At 54.7% G+C, this 22267-nt stretch overlaps 1 long non-coding RNA gene and 3 gene segments (V, D, J or C); all 4 read right to left on the minus strand.

Annotated features, from left to right (window-relative positions):
* Nucleotides 1-434: 434 nt before the first annotated feature.
* On the minus strand, nucleotides 435-4304 carry LOC116456087. The gene is made up of 2 exons (XR_004244537.1): nucleotides 1952-4304; nucleotides 435-1225 (listed from the first exon to the last, which is right to left on the minus strand). It is a non-coding gene; the product is annotated as an uncharacterized LOC116456087 (long non-coding RNA).
* Nucleotides 4305-5760: 1456 nt separating this feature from the next.
* On the minus strand, nucleotides 5761-7813 carry LOC116456054. The segment is given in 2 exon segments: nucleotides 5761-7307; nucleotides 7700-7813. Coding segments are annotated over 2 exon segments (399 nt in total).
* Nucleotides 7814-7937: 124 nt separating this feature from the next.
* Nucleotides 7938-9991, minus strand: LOC116456055. The segment is given in 2 exon segments: nucleotides 7938-9484; nucleotides 9877-9991. Coding segments are annotated over 2 exon segments (399 nt in total).
* A 123-nt stretch (nucleotides 9992-10114) lies between these two features.
* LOC116456056 lies at nucleotides 10115-12166 on the minus strand. The segment is given in 2 exon segments: nucleotides 10115-11655; nucleotides 12048-12166. Coding segments are annotated over 2 exon segments (393 nt in total).
* Nucleotides 12167-22267: the final 10101 nt, after the last annotated feature.

Genomic DNA, 22267 nt, shown 5'->3' on the forward strand with positions numbered 1-22267 from the left:
CCGACTACACGTTCACCGAGAAGTCTCCTATATGCGGAAAAAATCCCTTTTTGCCCCTCTATAACGCTGAGCGCCAATTAATACGAGAAAGTTTCACGAAGGATGTCTGGACTTCAGGCGGCTCTCTTGAAAGCTGTTTATTGCGTAGGCGAAGTTACAGCATTTCAGGGAGTGGGTATCCAGAGCCAGCCCAACAATGCACCCTTGCACAATCCATGTCACTGAGCCCTTCTCAGTCCCTAATAAAAGACTTTGTCCAGAAGGTTCACAGGGAAGTCAGTGCTGGAAATGACTTAAATTGCTTTCCCCAAGTCCATGTGTTTGCCCATGGTGGCATTCCTGGGACATCTCCCTGTCCTTATCTCAACCCACAAGCCTTAATTCCATATTTTCCCCCTGTCCAGTGGAGGAGGAGCTCTGAGGCAGCAGCTTGCTGAGCACCTGGAGGGCAACCAAAGTCACCTCACCACCCCTTCTCAACTCCTTCTTCCTGATCAGGAGCTCTGTAGCAGCCACCCAGAGCAATGTCATCCCTGCTGATGTGGCTTTCCTAAACAGCCTGCCTCCATCCACCACAGCACTCTGGAAGCTACAGCAACACATCTCCATCATCCCATGGCTCTGCAGCCAAGGCACAGAGGGAGAATGAGGCTGTGCTGGACAGGAGCCCAGGCAACGTGCACTAAAGCTGCCCTTGCCCAAACAGCCTCTGCAGTTCCCAGAAGAGATCCTCCTGCACCATAAATGCTACCAGCCCTTCTACCACCCTCCCTGCACTGCCTTTTAGTGCCACCAAGGCACGGGGATGTTTCCTGCACCTGCCATTGCCTGACAGGATCCCCGGGGAGCAGCTGCTAGAAAGAAATGCTGAGAGATCTGTCTTCCCCATCTGTTGGTTTTTGGTCCACTCTGCTGCAGAGCTGCTCCAGGGTGGTTCCTCTCCCACAGTAATACGTTGCGGAATCCTCTTGCTTTGCTGCCAGGATCTGCAGTGTGGTCCTGGAACTGTCCACTTTTCCCTTAAAGCGATCCCTGAAACCTTCTCCATAGATATCACCCTCCCTGTAAATATATTTGAGAGAGCCACTTGGGCCATGACGGTACCAGTACATGAAGTACTTATAAGAACCTCCCATGTCGCACTGGATGGTGGCTGCCTTTCCCTCTTGCACGGTCAGTTCCCTGGCGTGCTGGACCAAGGTGGCTGCACCAGTGAGTGAGACTGCTGCAGAGAGCAAGAACAAGGCACAGTCAGTCTAAGAGTCAGCAAAGGTCAGGGCAATGCTGGTGGGGCTTTGGAATGGCACTGGACCAGTGGGAGGACAAAATCGTCCTCTTTGAAGCCAGCTGACACAGATGGGCAGAGCTGGTAGCAGCTATCAAGGCTCACAAGGAAGGAGCCACCACATTTCCCTCCCTCCTTTTCCCTGTCTGACAGGAAGCTTTTTCTGATTTTCCCCAAAGAAGCAGGAAGGATTTGCAGCATGGGGGGACAAATCCCTTTGTGTTTGCCAATGGAGAATGGTGAGGAAGCCACTCTCCTGTCCCTGGAAGTGCTGCTCCAGCTGAGCACAGGAAAGACAAAGGCCTGTGCCGGGCAATGGGCTTGGGCCCTGTGCTGCCATCCTCAAGCTGCTCTTTGCCAGAGGGGCCGCAGTGCCCCAGGAGCAGAGTGCCCAGTGCCAGGGCAAAGCGCTGGGCCCCAAGATGTGAGTGCAGCAGGGAGGTGCCCTGCGTGTCCCCAGGCTGCAGAGGAGGCAGCTTGGCTGGAGGTGCCGAGCTCACAGCCAGAGGAGGAGCAGGGCTGCTCTCGCCGTGCTCCACAGGCAGGGCTGGGAGCTCGAGCCGGGGAACAGGTCCGGCTGCAGGCGCTCGGCACAGCTCCCCAGAGCTGTGCGGAGCTCAGGGCCACGCTCAGCTGCTGGGGGCATCAGCCCTTCCCTTCACTCACCTACAATGGGCAATAAGGCCACGCACAGGGCCCTCCACATGGCCAGGCCCGCTCTGTCTCGCCTCTCTGCACCTTCTCTCTGCCTGCAGAACAGCTCTGCCCACACCTGCCCTGCCTGGGCCTCTGTCACTGCACTCAGGCCCAGTCCCTCCTAGTCCCTCCCTCTGTCTATGACAACACTGAGGGCGAGAGGTGGGGCAGGAGGAGCAGAACTGGAAGCTGTTGGTGCCTCCTGGATGTCTCTCACCCTGCATGGTGCAAGAACAGAGTTTCTTTGGCAGGAAATGCTGCGGTGGGCAAAGGTGACGTGTTTCTGTGGGACCAGCCCTGGCCTTTCTCTCAGGAAGTCTTGCAGGCTGCTGCTGGGACTTTGCAGCTCACCAGGGAGCCTGACAGCTTGTCCTTCCCCTGGCCCCCTGGCCCTCTGGCCCTTGCTGCTGCTGAGCTGCTGCTCACACACAGGATGCCCCAGGATCCCAGCTTGGCTTGGCCAGGGCACCCCTAAGCCAAAGTGCTCCCCACCCTGCTCCCTGCACTCTGGCCCAGCACCCTACTCCCTCCCCAGGGATGACGCTTCTCCAGCTGCCTCTTCCTGTCAAAGCCCTCCCGGGCCCCTGTCCAAGCAGGAGAGGCAGCGCAGGACTCTGCAGGGACCAGGCTGCTCAGCAGAGCCAGGACACTCCCTTCCCTGTGTCCTCCTCCTCAGCAGGAACCCAGGGCTCTCCTTGTGACCACAGAATGGGACAGCTCTGAGCCCTGACAGTGTCATTGTCCTGACTGCCACCACCCTTCTGGGGAGCATTGCCCACTCCACATAGTCCCATCAGAGACTGATTGAATTCATGGCCTCCTCTCTCTTTTCCTGGGTATTTAGGTACAGTCCCTTGTGGAAGAGATCGCCAGGACAGGGGTGGGAAAGAACAGTTGAAGAGCGTAGAGGAGCCCACTGAGAGTGGAGGCTTGAGGCTGGGGAAAGAAGCAGTGCTATGCAGGCCCAGGGGGAACCAGGTTGTCCTGGGACATGTGGGGCTGCTCCAGCATGTCAGTGGTTACCCTGAGATTAGCTCAGTTGTTTAGAGCATGGCGTTAATAGTGCCAAGGTCACTGGTCTTGTCCCTGTACATGGGTCATGCACTTAAGAGTTGGACTCAGTGATCCTTGTGAGTCCCTTCCAACTCACAATATTTTGTGGTTCTTTGACATGCCAGGTTCCCTAGAGACCCAAGCCCATGGAAGATTGGTCTGGTTTGCAGAAAAAGAGACTGAGGGGCTGCCTCATCCTTCTTCAGCTTGGTGAGGAGGGGAAGTAGAGAGAGAGGTCCTCCCTGGTACACAGTGATGGGACATGTGGGAATTGTTCAGAGCTGCACCAGAGGAGGTTAAGGGTGGATTATAGGAAGTGTTTCTTTACTGAGTGGTCAAACACTGGAACAGGCATCCGGGAGAGGTGGTCAATGCCCCAATCCTGACAGTGTGTAAAAGGCATTTAAACAGCATCCATGCAGTACAACAACAAGCTTTACATTTGGTTGAGGACTGGAATAGTCAGGCAGTTGGGCTAGGTTGGTTGTTGTAGCTTCCTTCCAATTGAAACAGCCTTTCGTCTCCCCTCCCCCCAATCTCTTCCTCTCCTCTGCAAACCCCAAGGACCAATGAGACCCCGTTTCCCTGAGCCCAGGCACAGCCCACGCAGACTCTCCCCTTGCACGGGCTGTGACCCACGTGAACATGCAGGAGGGGAGGCAGCTGATGCTTTTCACGCACACCCCCAGTGTCTCTTGCTGTGGTTGCTCCAGGGTGCAGTAACAGAGTGCACTGTCCCCCAGCTCCAGCCCGCTGATGGTCAGTGTCCCGGAGCTCCTGCCAGCCTGGCAGGAAAACCTCCTGAGGGCAAAAGGGGCTGTGTGGCTGTAGGAGCCTCCACGGCCCTGGCACTGCAGCAGCTACTGCAGGGGTCCACCAGGACACTGCCAATACCAGGCCACGAAAATACAGGAGGCTTTGGAGCTGTAAGTGCAACGGAGGGTCCCAGTGTTCCCTGCTGGCCACCACACTGCAGAGCTTGTTGCTTGGATCTCATCACCCTGAAATGCAGCTGACAGAAAAGCAGGCCCACTGCATCACTGCTTTGCTCTCAGTGGTGCAAGGAGATGGCCTCCAAAAGGGTCAAAGGAAGCCAGCAAAGGTGTTGTGAAAGGCCAGGTGCTTTGAGTGCCCTGGGGAAGAAGGAGACCAAAGGAAGGCAGAGTGAGCAGGCTGCTTTGTGCTTTGAACAACCTCTACAGGATAAACACTGTACTTGAGATTTTGGATATGCTACATGCCACTGTGGTGAAAGGAGCTCTTGATAAAAAGCCAGGATAACTTGTGGTGCACAGAGATGGCCCCAGATTTCTTGGGAACAGCCCTGAACCACTTCGGAATTCACCATCTCCAAATTTTGTGGGTGATGTGCCAGACCCGAGCTGGTTTGTGTTAAAGCTCAGCTGGATTTCCTGTCCCCGTGTGAACAGCACAGAAGTACCGGGCAGAGTCGCGGGGGTGCAGGGTCAGCAGAGAGAGATAAGCCTCGGACCGCGAATTGTCCCGGGAAATCTTGGCCCGACTCTGCACTGACTGGTCAAAATAAAAATATGTCGGATCGTAACTAATAAAGGACACCCACTGCAGGCTGCCTCCGGGTGCCTGACGGTACCAGTAAATATAATAATCCTCGAAGGTGAAGCCGGACCCGCGGCAGGAGAGGGTCACGGAGTCCCCGGCCGCTCGCAGCCCTCCGCCGGCCTCCTGCAGCCTCAGCTGTGCCCAGAGCCCTGCGGAGGGAGAGCGCAGGGATCGGGCAGGGCGCGAGCACGGACCGAGGGCGTTGTCCCGGTGTCCCGGTGCCCCCGGCCCAGCACAGCCACAGCCGCCACCCCCAGCCCACAGCCCCGGTCCCTCCGTCTGCCCCGGCTTCTTCCCGTCTTCCCTACCCTACCTCTGTGGCACTTAAGTAAAACCTTATAAAATTAAGGCCTTGTTGCCTTTGTAAAATTATGGCTCAGGCTTGTTACTTTGGCAAGAGAAGGACTATGAGAAAAGTCCGTGAGAAGGAAAACAATTAGTTCTTACCCATGAGAATGTAGTATTAACAGAAGCAACAAAGTTAAACAACAAAAGGAGTAAAACAGCAACATATCCACACCTGTTATTTTTCTGAGTGCTTGAAGGCTTATGTTATAGGTAGCCAATGGGCAGTACGTTGTAGTTAATAATAGCCAATGAGTCTATTGTAGTAGTTTAGCAGCCAATGAATATGTAACACGAATGGTAACATACAAAAGGTGTATAAAGAAGCTTCTTTGTTTAATAAACGGCTTTTTGTCGCCTAGAAGGGGCACTGTCTGTGCATGTCGTGACCGCCCCAACAGCGACATACCTCTGCTCATCTCCTTTCCCCAGTCTCTGCCCTTGTCCCTGTTCCTGCTCGGGCTCCTGCCGCTCCCTCTCCATCTCCCTGCCCCTGTCTGTCTCTCTCCAGCTCCCTCCTTCCCCCGCCCCGGGCTCGCTGCCCTCCCCGCCCGGCTCTCACCTGCCGGCCACAAGGCCAAGGCCAAGGCCAGCAGCCACGGCCCCAGCCCGGCCGACATCGTGCCCGGCCCCGGCTCCGCGGCAGCCGCCCAGCAGCCGAGCGGAGCCGCGCTCGGGCCGCTCCCGCCCGGCCCCGCCTCGCCGGGGCAGCGCCGGCGCCTCTGCCCGCCCCCGGCACACCCGCCCCGGGCCCCGAGCAGGGCAAGGGGCGGTGCAAGAAGGGACGAGAGACAGCAGCGTGCGAGGCTTTGTTTTCTCTTTGTGAGCAAACAGCGTTATATACGAGGCTCTTTATCCTCTTCCTCAACAGTGCTCAGAGGCCTTTTTTGGTTTCTCCCACAGTCTCGCCAGTGAGTGGCTGGTGGTGGGCAATAAGCTGGGATGGGACGTAGCAGCACCACTATTGCCAACCAAGCGAAGGAGCATTCCGTACTGTAAGAAAGGGTTCTCAGAAATAAAGCTCAGGGAAAGGAGGAAAGGGGACATTTGGAATGACAACCTTTGTCTTCCCAAGGAATCATTCTGTGTGAGAAAGACCATTTTTCCTGGAAATGGCTAAACACCTGCCTATTGATGGAGAAGTAGGGCATGAATTCTTCATTTTGCTTGTCTTGTAGCCTCAGCTTTTTTGGTTTTCATCTGTTGAAGTGGAACATCTCTCCAAGTTAAAAAGGCTGTCAGAGGTGGCCCTGTTTACTTACCCTGGAGATACAGAAGCTGGTTGGGGTTGTCATAAATATACAGAAACACAAGGAAACATGGCCAGGCTCTTCTCAGTGCTGCCCATCGACAGGACAATGATCAATGAGCACAAACAAAAAATCACGGGAGGTTCTCACTGAACATCAGGAAACACTTTTTCACAGCATGAGGGTGACCAACCAGTGCCAAAGGTTGTCCAGGCACCTTCTGAAGTCTCCATGTTTGGAGATATTCACAAACTATTTGGTCATGCCACTGGGGAAGTGGAGCCTGTGGAGAACCCAGGCTGGAGAGGGTTGATTTTGAAGGACAGCAGTTGTTGTGAAGGAACCATGGTGGAACCATTTGACTGCAGACTGAGGTAGGGAGCAGAAACAGTAGAGATGAAGACCTGTGATCAAGTGTTAAGAAATGACCCCACACCTGATTCCCCCTTTTCCCTTTGATTTTTGGAGAGAACAGCTAGAGAATTCAGGAATGCAGCATTGAGGATGAGGCTGGGAAGAAACAGGAACAAATTGGGGATAAGGTATTTTAGAGTTGCTCACAATTCTACTCTTAACGAAATTTGCAATAAATCAGAATCTCTGCAGTGTGCAGTGACGGCCAGGAACGTCTGTGGTGCACAGTGATGGCACCTGACTTCTTGGGAGCAGACCTGAGACCCATCGGCTGCCAGCCCCCGGCAGCTCTCACCTTCCCGACATCTAACGCAACCTCTGCCAGACCCCGGGAGGTTTGTGTTAAAGCTCAGCTACATTTCCTGTCCCCGTGTGACGGGCACAGAAGTACCGGGCAGAGTCCTGAGGTTGCAGGGGCCGCAATGACAGATAAGCCTCGGACCGGGAATTGTCCCGGGAAATCTTGGCCCGACCTTCCACTGCTGCCCCGTACTCCTTTCTACTGCCCGTGGGGCGGCTAATAAAGGATATCCACTGCAGGCTGCCTCCGGGTGCCTGACGGTACCAGTAAATATAATAATTCTCGAAGGTGAAGCCGGACCCGCGGCAGGAGAGGGTCACGGAGTCCCCGGCCGCTCGCAGCCCTCCGCCGGCCTCCTGCAGCCTCAGCTGTGCCCAGAGCCCTGCGGAGGGAGAGCGCAGGAATCGGGCAGGGCGCGAGCACGGACCGAGGGCGTTGTCCCGGTGTCCCGGTGCTCACAGCCCTGCGGAGGGAGAGCACAGGCACCGTGCGCAGCGCACCCAGAGCCCGAGGATATTCCTCTGCCGTCCCGGTGCTCCTGGCTCAGACACAGCCACATTCGCCACCCCACTTCTCGGGGGAAAACACCCGTGCCCGGGGTGATGCCCTGCGAGTCCTCCCGGGGCTGAGCCGCACCTGCTTCAGATATTGCGGCTGAACCCGCGGGTAGAGCCTGCCCCTGTCCCTGCGCCTTCCCTAGACCCTGTCCCTAACCTTGTCCTTGTCGCTCCTTTCCCCGCCCCGGGCTCGCTGCCCTCCCTGCCCGGCTCTCACCTGCCGGCCACAAGGCCAAGGCCAAGGCCAGCAGCCACGGCCCCAGCCCGGCCGACATCGTGCCCGGCCCCGGCTCCGCGGCAGCCGCCCAGGAGCCGAGCGGAGCCGCGCTCGGGCCGCTCCCGCCCGGCCCCGCCTCGCCGGGGCAGCGCCGGCGCCTCTGCCCGCCCCCGGCACACCCGCCCCGGGCCCCGAGCAGGGCAAGGGGCGGTGCAAGAAGGGACGAGAGACAGCAGCGTGCGAGGCTTTGTTTTCTCTTTGTGAGCAAACAGCGTTATATACGAGGCTCTTTATCCTCTTCCTCAACAGTGCTCAGAGGCCTTTTTTGGTTTCTCCCACAGTCTCGCCAGTGAGTGGCTGGTGGTGGGCAATAAGCTGGGGTGGGACGTAGCAGCACCACTATTGCCAACCAAGCGAAGGAGCATTCCGTACTGTAAGAAAGGGTTCTCAGAAATAAAGCTCAGGGAAAGGAGGAAAGGGGACATTTGGAATGACAACCTTTGTCTTCCCAAGGAATCATTCTGTGTGAGAAAGACCATTTTTCCTGGAAATGGCTAAACACCTGCCTATTGATGGAGAAGTAGGGCATGAATTCTTCATTTTGCTTGTCTTGTAGCCTCAGCTTTTTTGGTTTTCATCTGTTGAAGTGGAACATCTCTCCAAGTTAAAAAGGCTGTCAGAGGTGGCCCTGTTTACTTACCCTGGAGATACAGAAGCTGGTTGGGGTTGTCATAAATATACAGAAACACAAGGAAACATGGCCAGGCTCTTCTCAGTGCTGCCCATCGACAGGACAATGATCAATGAGCACAAACAAAAAATCACGGGAGGTTCTCACTGAACATCAGGAAACACTTTTTCACAGCATGAGGGTGACCAACCAGTGCCAAAGGTTGTCCAGGCACCTTCTGAAGTCTCCATGTTTGGAGATATTCACAAACTATTTGGTCATGCCACTGGGGAAGTGGAGCCTGTGGAGAACCCAGGCTGGAGAGGGTTGATTTTGAAGGACAGCAGTTGTTGTGAAGGAACCATGGTGGAACCATTTGACTGCAGACTGAGGTAGGGAGCAGAAACAGTAGAGATGAAGACCTGTGATCAAGTGTTAAGAAATGACCCCACACCTGATTCCCCCTTTTCCCTTTGATTTTTGGAGAGAACAGCTAGAGAATTCAGGAATGCAGCATTGAGGATGAGGCTGGGAAGAAACAGGAACAAATTGGGGATAAGGTATTTTAGAGTTGCTCACAATTCTACTCTTAACGAAATTTGCAATAAATCAGAATCTCTGCAGTGTGCAGTGACGGCCAGGAACGTCTGTGGTGCACAGTGATGGCACCTGACTTCTTGGGAGCAGACCTGAGACCCATCGGCTGCCAGCCCCCGGCAGCTCTCACCTTCCCGACATCTAACGCAACCTCTGCCAGACCCCGGGAGGTTTGTGTTAAAGCTCAGCTACATTTCCTGTCCCCGTGTGACGGGCACAGAAGTACCGGGCAGAGTCCTGAGGTTGCAGGGGCCGCAATGACAGATAAGCCTCGGACCGGGAATTGTCCCGGGAAATCTTGGCCCGACCTTCCACTGCTGCCCCGTACTCCTTTCTACTGCCCGTGGGGCGGCTAATAAAGGATATCCACTGCAGGCTGCCTCCGGGTGCCTGACGGTACCAGTAAATATAATAATTCTCGAAGGTGAAGCCGGACCCGCGGCAGGAGAGGGTCACGGAGTCCCCGGCCGCTCGCAGCCCTCCGCCGGCCTCCTGCAGCCTCAGCTGTGCCCAGAGCCCTGCGGAGGGAGAGCGCAGGAATCGGGCAGGGCGCGAGCACGGACCGAGGGCGTTGTCCCGGTGTCCCGGTGCTCACAGCCCTGCGGAGGGAGAGCACAGGCACCGTGCGCAGCGCACCCAGAGCCCGAGGATATTCCTCTGCCGTCCCGGTGCTCCTGGCTCAGACACAGCCACATTCGCCACCCCACTTCTCGGGGGAAAACACCCGTGCCCGGGGTGATGCCCTGCGAGTCCTCCCGGGGCTGAGCCGCACCTGCTTCAGATATTGCGGCTGAACCCGCGGGTAGAGCCTGCCCCTGTCCCTGCGCCTTCCCTAGACCCTGTCCCTAACCTTGTCCTTGTCGCTCCTTTCCCCGCCCCGGGCTCGCTGCCCTCCCTGCCCGGCTCTCACCTGCCGGCCACAAGGCCAAGGCCAAGGCCAGCAGCCACGGCCCCAGCCCGGCCGACATCGTGCCCGGCCCCGGCTCCGCGGCAGCCGCCCAGGAGCCGAGCGGAGCCGCGCTCGGGCCGCTCCCGCCCGGCCCCGCCTCGCCGGGGCAGCGCCGGCGCCTCTGCCCGCCCCCGGCACACCCGCCCCGGGCCCCGAGCAGGGCAAGGGGCGGTGCAAGAAGGGACGAGAGACAGCAGCGTGCGAGGCTTTGTTTTCTCTTTGTGAGCAAACAGCGTTATATACGAGGCTCTTTATCCTCTTCCTCAACAGTGCTCAGAGGCCTTTTTTGGTTTCTCCCACAGTCTCGCCAGTGAGTGGCTGGTGGTGGGCAATAAGCTGGGGTGGGACGTAGCAGCACCACTATTGCCAACCAAGCGAAGGAGCATTCCGTACTGTAAGAAAGGGTTCTCAGAAATAAAGCTCAGGGAAAGGAGGAAAGGGGTCATTTGGAATGACAACCTTTGTCTTCCCAAGGAATCATTCTGTGTGAGAAAGACCATTTTTCCTGGAAATGGCTAAACACCTGCCTATTGATGGAGAAGTAGGGCATGAATTCTTCATTTTGCTTGTCTTGTAGCCTCAGCTTTTTTGGTTTTCATCTGTTGAAGTGGAACATCTCTCCAAGTTAAAAAGGCTGTCAGAGGTGGCCCTGTTTACTTACCCTGGAGATACAGAAGCTGGTTGGGGTTGTCATAAATATACAGAAACACAAGGAAACATGGCCAGGCTCTTCTCAGTGCTGCCCATCGACAGGACAATGATCAATGAGCACAAACAAAAAATCACGGGAGGTTCTCACTGAACATCAGGAAACACTTTTTCACAGCATGAGGGTGACCAACCAGTGCCAAAGGTTGTCCAGGCACCTTCTGAAGTCTCCATGTTTGGAGATATTCACAAACTATTTGGTCATGCCACTGGGGAAGTGGAGCCTGTGGAGAACCCAGGCTGGAGAGGGTTGATTTTGAAGGACAGCAGTTGTTGTGAAGGAACCATGGTGGAACCATTTGATTGCAGACTGAGGTAGGGAGCAGAAACAGTAGAGATGAAGACCTGTGATCAAGTGTTAAGAAATGACCCCACACCTGATTCCCCCTTTTCCCTTTGATTTTTGGAGAGAACAGCTAGAGAATTCAGGAATGCAGCATTGAGGATGAGGCTGGGAAGAAACAGGAACAAATTGGGGATAAGGTATTTTAGAGTTGCTCACAATTCTACTCTTGATGAAATTTGCAATAAATCAGAATCCCTGCAGTGTGCAGTGACGGCCAGGAACGTCTGTGGTGCACAGTGATGGCACCTGACTTCTTGGGAGCAGACCTGAGACCCATCGGCTGCCGGTCCCCGGCAGCTCTCACCTTCCCGACATCTAACGCAACCTCTGCCAGACCCCGGGAGGTTTGTGTTAAAGCTCAGCTACATTTCCTGTCCCCGTGTGACGGGCACAGAAGTACCGGGCAGAGTCCTGAGGTTGCAGGGGCCGCAATGACAGATAAGCCTCGGACCGGGAATCGTCCCGGGAAATCTTGGCCCGACCCTTCACTGCTGCCCCGTAGTCCTCTATACTGCCCGTGCTGATAAAGGATATCCACTGCAGGCTGCCTCCGGGTGCCTGACGGTACCAGTAAATATGATAATCCCTAAAGGTGAAGCCGGACCCGCGGCAGGAGAGGGTCACGGAGTCCCCGGCCGCTCGCAGCCCTCCGCCGGCCTCCTGCAGCCTCAGCTGTGCCCAGAGCCCTGCGGAGGGAGAGCGCAGGGATCGGGCAGGGCGCGAGCACGGACCGAGGGCGTTGTCCCGGTGTCCCGGTGCTCACAGCCCTGCGGAGGGAGAGCACAGGCACCGTGCGCAGCGCACCCAGAGCCCGAGGATATTCCTCTGCCGTCCCGGTGCTCCTGGCTCAGACACAGCCACATTCGCCACCCCACTTCTCGGGGGAAAACACCCGTGCCCGGGGTGATGCCCTGCGAGTCCTCCCGGGGCTGAGCCGCACCTGCTTCAGATATTGCGGCCGAACCCGCGGGTAGAGCCTGCCCCTGTCCCTGCGCCTCCCCTAAACCCTGTCCCTATGCTTGTCCTTGTCGCTCCTTTCCCCGCCCCGGGCTCGCTGCCCTCCCCGCCCGGCTCTCACCTGCCGGCCACAAGGCCAAGGCCAAGGCCAGCAGCCACGGCCCCAGCCCGGCCGACATCGTGCCCGGCCCCGGCTCCGCGGCAGCCGCCCAGGAGCCGAGCGGAGCCGCGCTCGGGCCGCTCCCGCCCGGCCCCGCCTCGCCGGGGCAGCGCCGGCGCCTCTGCCCGCCCCCGGCACACCCGCCCCGGGCCCCGAGCAGGGCAAGGGGGGGCTCAGCAGAACGGGGGATCGGCGAGGGGCGGAGGCAGCTGGAGCAGAGGCGCCCCGGGAGGTGAAGGCTGCGGTCCCGGGGCTACCCGCGCTCCTCCGTCGCTGTCCCGGTTTCTTGCCCTCTGAGCCCTTTCGAAAGTGTCAACGCCTCAGTGCTTCTAAGAAAACTCTACCAGAAGTCTAAATACTGCAACATCATAAAACATCATCAGAGTGGGGACCTGTGCTGTCTTCTATGTCCTGAGTAGAGTCCCACCTGAGGCTGTGACAGTGTGGGGTTCCCAGCATGAGAAGATTTCATGTAAGATTTCATAACTTCCTATCACCTTTCCTGGGGTATTAATAGAATAGTCTCTATTCTGAGAGATTCATGCAGTATCTTCTAGCCTTAGAGAGATCCAGCACCTCCTGGGGCAAAATGTCATGCATCAGGGAGGGTCTTCAGGAATTAAAATCAGGGGAACAGTCTGGAGAAAGGAGGCTCTCAATAAGCTTTGAAGGATCATGGTGTTTTGGGGAGGTACCTGAGGACTGCTGGAGGAAAGCACTGCTATCTTCAAGAAGGACAAGAAAGAGAACCCAAGGAACTTCCCTCAAGCCCTGAGATGCTGACAGAGCAACTAATCCAGGAAATAATTTCCAGGCACATGAAGAACAAGAATGTTTGCAGGATTCACCAAGGGGAACTCATGCTTGACAGACTTGATAATGAACTTCTATCCTGAAATGATTGGCTTTGTAGATGAGGGGAGAGAAGTGTGTATTGTTTTCCTTAACTTCAGGAAAGCTTTCAACACTGTCCTTCAAAATAAGGTCCTCCTAAGAGAAGCTGATGAAGTCTCAACTGAATGAGTAGATGGTGATCTGGACTGAACAGTCGACAGACAGATGATCCCCAAGAGCTGTGATAAGTGGCATGAGGCCTAGTTGGAGGTCAGTTCCTAGCAAGGCACCCCAGGGGTCACTGTTGGGTCCAGCCCTCTTTAGCATCTTTAGCCATGATCTGGAAGATGGAAATAAAGACGAACCCCAACAAATTCTTTCATGAAACAAGAGTAGTAAGAGAGGCTGCTACACGGCAGGGTTGTGCTGCCACCCAGAGGGACCTAGGCAGGCTGGAGAAATGGAACCTGAGGCAGTTCAAAAAGCTGTACTAATTTTCGGTGGGATAAAGTTAATTATTTTTCACAGTAGCTTGCAGAGTGCTGTGTTTTCTATTTGTGATCAAACAGTGCTGATGACACAGACAGGGGGATGTTTTAGCTGTTGCTCAATTGTGCTCACAGAACATCAAGGCCTTCTCTGATTTGCATACTGCCCCAGCAGTGAGTAGGCTCGGGATGGACAAGATGCTGAGAGGAGAAACAGCCAGGACAGCTGATGCCAAATTAGAAAAGAATTATTCCATTCAATAATACATCATTTTTAGAAATAAGACTCAGAGAAAGAAGAAGGAAAGGAGCTGTTTGGAATTATGGCATATGGCACCCACAGTTCAGCCTCACAGTGTGAGGGTAACCAAGCACCGGTGCAGGTTCTCCAGGCAAAAGCTGAGAGCTGATAAAGAGAAACCAGACAAATTTCCAGGGCACCCTTGATGCGTTTTCCTGTTCTTGCCAGGACAAAAGAAGGTGTTCTTCAGGTCCCGGCAGTACAGTGATCCCCAGTGTACTGCAGTTAAGGTTTCCGGGTGGGAAAACCTCTTGTGAGCAACAGAAACAATGCAGCTCTGGGAGTTCTCCTTGTAGAATAGGCCAAGCTGAGTTCTACTTGAGCTCTGGGATGCCCAGATCAACTCACCTTTGAGTTTCCAACTCTACCAAACAGTGAGCCCAACCCAGGGGAAACTCCCATCTTGGTCATCATCTTCACCTTTGTCTTCAATCAGTTTCATTACCTGATGATCTCAAGTCACTGTTTTAAATATACAGCACCTCTTGCCTCATGGACAGCAATGCTATTGGTTGCATAGGTATTTCGTAGTTTTACTAGGCTATCCTTAGTTTTTCTCTTCATTAGTATCTTCCAAAGAAGCAGACTTTGTGCTGACTGGGATGTGGGAGGATCTCATCATTTAACCATGTGCAGCGCAGAGAAGGTTACCCTGCCCAGTGCTGAAGGCATTAAGGTAAAAGCTGCTTTTGTCTTCTTTTGCTGCTCTGCAAAGAGGAGCAAGATGAGGATCTGTGGTCTATTGGGTTCTTGTGTTAAGGGCTAGGGCTGGCCAGGAGCAAGGCAGAGACATGCATCCCCTGGCTCTGCCCACAGCCTGGTCAAGGCTTTGGACATGATGCCCCAGCAGCACTGGATTCTGCAGTGTCAGCTCCCTGGAAGTGCAGGTAAGGATTGACACTGTAACTGGATGTTACGTCCAGATGTGTTGATTGTTTCTGCATGAGGAAGTGAGAAAAGTCACCTTTCAGCTCATCTGCAAAGAGTCCCATGGTCCTGCCTAAGTCACTGCTCTGAATACCTCTGCTTAGATGGGGACTTCAAGAAAAATAGGGAGGAGTTGTGATGGGAGATGTTGGAAAGGCTGATATAAGAAGGGGAGGATAATTTCAGGCATGAAAGCACAGCTGAGGCTGGAGGATGTAGAGCCTCACCCCTCCTGCGCTGTTGGTGACACAGATTTTGTACGAACGGAAATTTGGCTTAGCTTAAGGTGGTGCCTCAGAGCGCAGTAATAAATTGCAGTGTCCTGAAGAGAGACTCTTGCTATTTCTAAGGGGGCTGTTTTATTTTTGTAGACCATCATAGAGAATTTGCCACTGCGGTACCTGTCATTCTCTGAAGTTCTTAGTCCTTGCAGGAGAAATGTCAAAGTTCTTCCCGAGAACTGGCGGTACCAGAAGAAATTCAAAGTGGTGGCGCTCTCCTCAGTGGTGGACTGGCAAGGCAGAACCACTCGCTGCCCAACTTTGACTAGCACCTCAGAGAAGAATTGCTTCAGGGGGTCACCTCCAACAAGACCTGCAACACAGGCACAAAGGTTTCTGCAGAGAAGTTTGCTTCCTTCTCTCACTTGCTCTCTGTTTAAGACTTCCCCAATCTTTGCTGTCTTTCCAAAGAAATGGAAAGTTCAGATATCTACATCCATCCCCCTTCTATATTTCTCCCTGACATCATCTTGTCAGTAGAGACCTCCAAGTAACTTATTAAAAACCATGAGAGACAATAGGAAGGACATGAATACACCCACCTGACTGGATTAGCAGGACACATGCTGGCACAGCCATTGTGAAGATCATTTTTCCCAGCTCAAGAATTCTTTTCGTTTGAGAGACTCTCAGCACAAAGCAGAACACTCTTGGTAGTACAATGAAATGGCTGCACCCTGCAGAGAGTGCAGAGCATGTGTGACATAGTCACGCCTCTGGGAGGGCTGGAATGAGGCCCTTTTGCCTTTGCTTGTCTCCACAGCAGAGAGTGGACAGTCTCAGTGGCTTCCTGTACTTTTCCCTTGGCTTCCTTCTCTGTTCATAACATTTACTGTACGAGGTAATGTCTCTACCTCGCTGCAGAGTGTGTCTGCTTTTGTCTGCTCCTTGATGGTGGGCGGGCTTCTAAAAGCACAACAGCTCCTCAGAGCGTCCTCAGAGCATTCAGGGGTCTGGGAAACACAGGTGTCATGCTCTTTTCAAACAGTTTTTTCTCTTAGTTTACCCTATGGTATTTTGGAAGCAGCTGTTCAGTGTTTCTCCACACTTGACGACTCAGGAGACAAGGGAGGAAGTTGATTGGTGGGGAAAAGTTATCTTAATGGGTGAACACAAAAGTTTCTAGAATAGGGTGATGAAGTCCTGGTTCCAATGGGTTGGCTTAGTGCTGGCTGGGGGAGAGCAAACTGAGGGGATGGTGGGGAGGGGGAATCTGCAGCCCCATCCCCAGTGCAGTTCTTTACCTGCGCAAGGCATAAGGGCAGGACTTGGGCCTTTCCAGCCACTGTTGGCACAGTGAAAAGGAGAGGGACTGAGATGGGGACGGGCACGGGGACAGGAACAGGAGGCAAAACCCTGGTGAGCAGAGAAGTGCCAAAGAGCAGCTCCTGAGCAGCACTCTCCCTCTCCAGGCTCCTGGCAAATCCTGAGTATTACTGCAACCCTAGGGTATATCACCGTGGACTGTAGGGAGGAGGAGAGAAGATCCAGCAGGCAGGAATTGTGCAGCAAGATTGATTGATTTAATTATTTTACAAACTCTTTTATAGACTTTTTTCTTCATAGTCTAATTGGACAAAGGATCAGCCACCCCTTGGGGGTGATTGGCTAAAATCCTAAAACATCCATTGCCAAAATATTTTTCTACTGTACTATAAACAAGACTTTTCAAGGTTGCAGGTGTTTGGTTGTTTACAGAACTCTGCTACCTCTTCTGTGAGAGAGAAAAGTCTCTCACGGGCTTAGAAAATAGCAAGAAAATCCTTGCTAGCAGCATTTTTGTATCCACACCTGACCCTCTGCTGTTTCTCTTTTTGGTGCATACTTTGACTACAATAGAGAGAGACCTTCACTGCTGGGCATCTGATTCTGCAGCAGTGTACTTTTTATCAGCCAAGGCTGCAAGGTGGGGTTGGCCCTGTAAATCAAAGAGCCTCAGCTGAAATCTGCCCGGGTGGTGAACATCCCCTGGCCAAAGCAGCCACTGTTCCTCGAGGACCCAGCGATTCCTAGAAGGTGCCCGGGCTCACTGCTCCTCAATGACCCATATGACCAGTGATTTCAGTGCAAGGGGATGATGGTGCAGATGTTTGTGACAGACTGCCCAGCCAATGTGAGCACTTTGAAAGCTTCAGTGGGAAGGAGCTGGTTTGGTGCCATGCCTGTGGGAGGGCAATAAGGTACTCAGGTTTCTGCCTTTGGACACAAGGACAATGTCCTGCACCTGGGGAGGAGCAACCCCATGCACCAGTATGTGCTGGGAACTGCCCAGCTGTTAAGCAGATTTGCAGAAAAGAGCCTGGGGAGGTCCTGCTGGATACCATGCTGACAATGAGCCAGTAATGCTCCCTTGCCTCAAAGAAGGAACTCATAAGGCAAACCCTATCCTTATTTACTCTCTAGCACGTGGGACAACAGCTGTGTCTTGTGCTGGTGAGGAACAGAGATGTGCCTTCCAGCTGTGGGGATGCACTCCAAATACTTTCACATTGAATTAAGCTAAGAATCCAAAATGATATGAAGACATCATTGTTGGGGCCTGAAATGAGCAGGAAAACTGATCTTTGCAGGTGCAGGATAGAGACAGCTGAAGATACACAAGGTTTCATTTCAGTGCGTCTGCTGTGGGCAGATCTCTGCCAGGTTTGATCTGTTGCTGCTCAGCTGCACTGAGTCTCCTTCTGGGCCTGGCTGCTTTGTGGAACCTGTGGGCAGAGGAATAGATGGAGTCCCTGCTGTGAGCAGCATGTTCCCGTGTCAGGAGGGACACACACAAACACACACATGCTCGTGTGCCCTGACTCATGTCACTCATGCAAAAATCTGCACCCAAAACCACTTGCAGAAATCTAGCATGCAAAGAAGTCCAGGCAAGAGAACACATGCAGAAACATGGCAAACTGTGCACTCAGCTGGGGATGCCCTGGGGTAACCCCATCAGGGATTCTGGAACATTCTGGACAAGGGCAAGGCCCCAAATGGGCTAACTGTGTTGTTTGAAGACTGCACAGAGGGGAAGCAAATTGGGAGCTTTAAAGAAAACTTTGTATTCGAGGAGTCAGTGATCATGGGCAAGACACGTCTGCTCTCTTAGGCCTTGCACTGAATATTTGGGAAGCCCCTACAGTGCCCTGTGCCAGCCTGTGGGTGGGTGTCATGGCAGAAAACCTTTCAGCATGTAAGGAGAAAATGTATGATTTTTTATTTGTTTGTTTGGGGTTTTTTTGTTACACCAAATAAAAGGCACCATGGTGTGGGAGGGAAGCAGAAGCTCTTTCTGGTTGGGGTCTTTCTGGTTGGTTGTCTTTGGAAAATCCACCAGGGTCTGTATAATGCTGTATGAATGCAGGATTCCTAGCATCTGAAAGGAAGCAAGGTTTAATTCCTAGCTATCTCCTGGTTTTAGTCTGTATTACTAAATTTAATATTACTAATTTTACTAATACAACCTCTTTATTATGACATATGATCAGGGAGGGACCCTGCACCCCTTCTTCTGCCATGCCACCTCCCTGATGCAGAAGAGGAAAACACAAAACAGGCCAGCAGAATTTTACTGATAAAATGTTAGGTGGGATATGGTCAAACCCAGGAACCGGCCACTTCTTGCCAACAAGATCCCAAAGGAGTGACCAAGACTGACATAATTTGCCTTTTCTGGACTCTTCCAGTGTGTGATCTGAGTCCTCTGCCCACACTGATGTGTTTGACCCAGAAATGCTTGGGCCTCTCATCCTATCACATGAAAAAAAGTCTTCATGCAGGAAGCCAAATCCCAGCCCATGGATTCAGCTGGGATGTTTTGCATTCAAGATGAGTTTGTCAGAAAAAGATCACCTCTACAAGGGATGCCTCTGTCAGCCTGGGACAGTAAAAGTCCATGCTAAAAACCAGCCCAGTTCTTTGCTCTCTCATTCCCTTCTCTTGCTTCATTCTCCTTGGGATTCAGGTGAGCCTGAAACCCTTTCTCCTCTGCTTTCTCTAAAAGGAGGTCTCAACTCAAAGCTGTCTCAGCTGAGACTGGCTTTTTCCTATGACAGCTCATGGGGCTTCTTGTCATGGGAAGCGCAGAAGGTTAGACATGGAGGGAGGCTGGGACTGTGATCAGGTGGCATCTGGACTTGGGGCTGGGCAGTGGCTGCATAGTAGCTGGTGGCTTTCTTTGAGCCCTGGCAGGATGAGGCCAATAAGCCCTCATACATCTCTGCAGAGCCTCCACCTCCTGGCCCCATGCTTTTCTTCCTCCCTGCCCTCTCTTCAGCTGCCCCTCATGCCTTAAGACATGTCCTGCACAGAGAAGTGCCAGCCCTGCCATCCTTGCCAGCCCTGTGGCCCCTGCCCGCTGGCCAACAGCTGCAATGAGTGCTGTGTCAGGCAGTGCCAGAGCTCCACCGTGGCCATCCAGCCCTCCCCAGTGGTGGTGACCCTGCCCGGGCCCATCCTCAGCTCCTTCCCACAGAACACCGTGGTGGGATCCTCCACCTCCGCTGCCGTTGGCAGCATCCTCAGCTCTGGCGGAGTGCCCATCAGCTCTGGGGGCTTTGACATCTCCTGCATCACCAACCACTATGGTGGCAGAAGGTGTCCTCCATGCTAAAGCCACTGGTGCAGCCCTCACAAGGACCCCCAGGAATCCAGAAGCTGATGCTGGACTGAGGACAGAGCTCCCGGCCATTGAATTCAGAGGTGCTGAGCATCCAGTGCTGCCCTTCCAAAGGAGGGCAGGTGGGGTTCTCTGAAACCATGGCCAGTATTTGACTTCCCTGTCTTACTCTCTCTTCCACCTCTTTCTTGTCTTTTGTATTTTTGTGCTGAAGGAACCCCAAAGCCAGAGTTACCAAGCCCAGCCAGGGAAGGGGAACAGAACCGATCCTTCACTCTCTTACTTGGAAGTCTCTGATCATGGGCTTTGGACAGTTCAGACAGCTACTGGAGCCACACAGAGTTCCTTGGGGACCTGCTGAGGGGCACAGCCTCTTCCCACACACCTCAGACCTCCAGCCCCTTAGGGCAATTTAGCAAACTTGATGCCCAACCACTCATCAAGCAGGAACCTCACAGCCTTTGAGGCTGGGTGTTAGCATGTTCAGTCCAGCTTTTATCCTGTCTCCTGGGGTCAACTCCAGCGATTCTGAGTTCTGTAAAATAAGTTCATGGTCTCAACACTGAGCCACTGTGAGGAGCACTTGAAGATGCCCATGACCACTACATTCCCTTCTTTTATGGGTGGGGAGCTTGAACTCCTGTTGATGTTGGTGCCGGTTCTGGTGCTGGTGCCGGTATCAGTGTCAATGCCGGTTCTGGTGTCGGTGTTGGTTCCGCTGCTGGTGTCGGTGTCACTGCCACTATCAGTGTCAGTGCTGCTGTCGGTGCCGGTGTTGGTGTCGGTGCCAGCGTCAATGCCAGTATCAATGTCGGTGTCGGTTTCAGTGCCAGTGTCTGTGTCAGTGTTGGTGTCTCTGTTGGTGCCGGTGACAGTGCTGGTGTCAGTGTCAATGCCGGTGCCAGTGTCAATGCCGGTGTCGGTACCGGTGCTGGTGTCAATGCTGGTGCCGGTGTCGGTGTCTCTGTCGGTGTCAATGTCGGTGTCGATGTCTCTGTCGGTGTCTCTGTCGATGTCAATGCCGGTGCCGGTGTCTCTGTCGCTGTCGGTGTCGGTGTCTCTGTCGGTGTCGGTGTCGGTGTCTCTGTCGGTGTCAATGCCGGTGCCGGTGTCTCTGTCGGTGTCAATGCCGGTGTCGGCGCCGGTTCCGGTGTCTCAGTCGGTGTCTCTGTCGGTGCCGGTGTCTCTGTCAGTGCCGGCGCCGGTTCCGGTGTCTCTGTCGGTGTCTCTGTCAATGCCGGTGTCTCTGTCGGTGTCTCTGTCGGTGTCAATGCCGGTGTCTCTGTCGGTGTCTCTGTCGGTGTCAATGCCGGTGTCCGTGTCTCTGTCGGTGTCAATGCCGATGTCGGTGTCGGTGCCGGTGCCGGTGCCGGTGTCTCGGTCGGTGTCAGTGCCGGTGTCGGTGTCTCTGTCGGTGTCTCTGTCGGTGTCAATGTCGGTGTCTCTGTCGGTGTCGGTGCCGGTGCCGGTGCCGGTGTCGGAAGCGCCCCGGCAGCCCGGCACGAGCGGGGCGAGGCGGCCCCGGCGGCCGAGCGGCAGCGCCCCCTGCTGGCCGCGGGCGGCGCTGTGGCCCCGGCCCCGCCCGGCCCCGCCCGCGGCGGTTCGTGCCCGGCCGCAGCCCCGGCTCCTCTGCCCGTGTCCCCCAGCGCGCAGTAATACACGGCCGCGTCCCCGCGCCGGGGCCGCCGGAGCCACAGCGCGCTGCTCCGGCGATCTGCCGACACCCACAGACCGCCCGCAATGTCCGGCAGCTCTTTGGACTCTTTCACAATGAGTGCTAGGAATTCGGGTCCTCGGCCCGGGAGATGACAGTACCAGTAGATATACTCGCTGGTCTGGATTTTGGGATGTGAGCAGCTGATGTTGATGCCGGTGCCCTCGGTGGTCTCCAGCCGTGACTCCTGCTGGACCTGGGCTTTGGCCAAAGCCACTGCCAAGGAGAAAAGAAGAATCACTTTTCATCAGCAGCAAATGCCGTGCACGCGGATATGGGATCGAGCAGAGGAGGACAGATCTGAGCTAAGTGAGCTCTTTTCTGAGAGTAAAGTATGGAGAGACAATTTAAGCGAGAGTGGTTGCTTGGACATTGTATGTGAGATATTTAGGAGAAGAGTCAGACTGCAGAAGGGGAGATTGGAATGAGGAAAAGGGATTGACTGCAATGAATGGGCGGGTGGATGAAGGAATGAACGAATGAAGGAATGGCTCAAGAACTGGAGTAATAAAAGCGGCAAGTTCGGAAGGAATGGATTCATTAAGGAGAGAAAGGATGAGGGCAGTGGGTGCAAAAAGGGAGAGGAGGAGCAGGAGTGCCAGAGAGGAATCCCGAGCCCAATGCTGATCCCAGGCAGATGCAGACCCAGCCCCGGCCACCGCCACCTCCACTGCCACCCCCGCGCACCGAGCAGCACCGCGGCCAGCGCCGCCAGCGCCGCGCCCCGGCCCCGCCGCATCCCGCCGCTCCGCCGCCCGAGCATCGCTGCTCCCGCCAGCCCCGGCTCTCTGCTGCGGCCGTGCCGCCTCCTCTCCGCCGCCTCCACTCCCCTTCTGTCCTCTCCGCCGCCGCCAGCTCCGCCCCGGGGCTGAGCCCTGCACCGGCGCCGCTCGGGCTCTCACCGAGTCCTGGCACGGAACGGAGGCGAGGCGAACGCGGCGGGAATGGGGCGGCGGTCCGGACTCTGCACTTCGGAGGCGGCGGGGCCGGGGTGGGTGCCAGGGGATCGGGCTGGTATCGTGGAGCTCAAGAC

This window comes from Corvus moneduloides, chromosome 26 (genome assembly GCF_009650955.1).
Source record: "Corvus moneduloides isolate bCorMon1 chromosome 26, bCorMon1.pri, whole genome shotgun sequence".
NCBI classification, from domain to species: domain Eukaryota; kingdom Metazoa; phylum Chordata; class Aves; order Passeriformes; family Corvidae; genus Corvus; species Corvus moneduloides.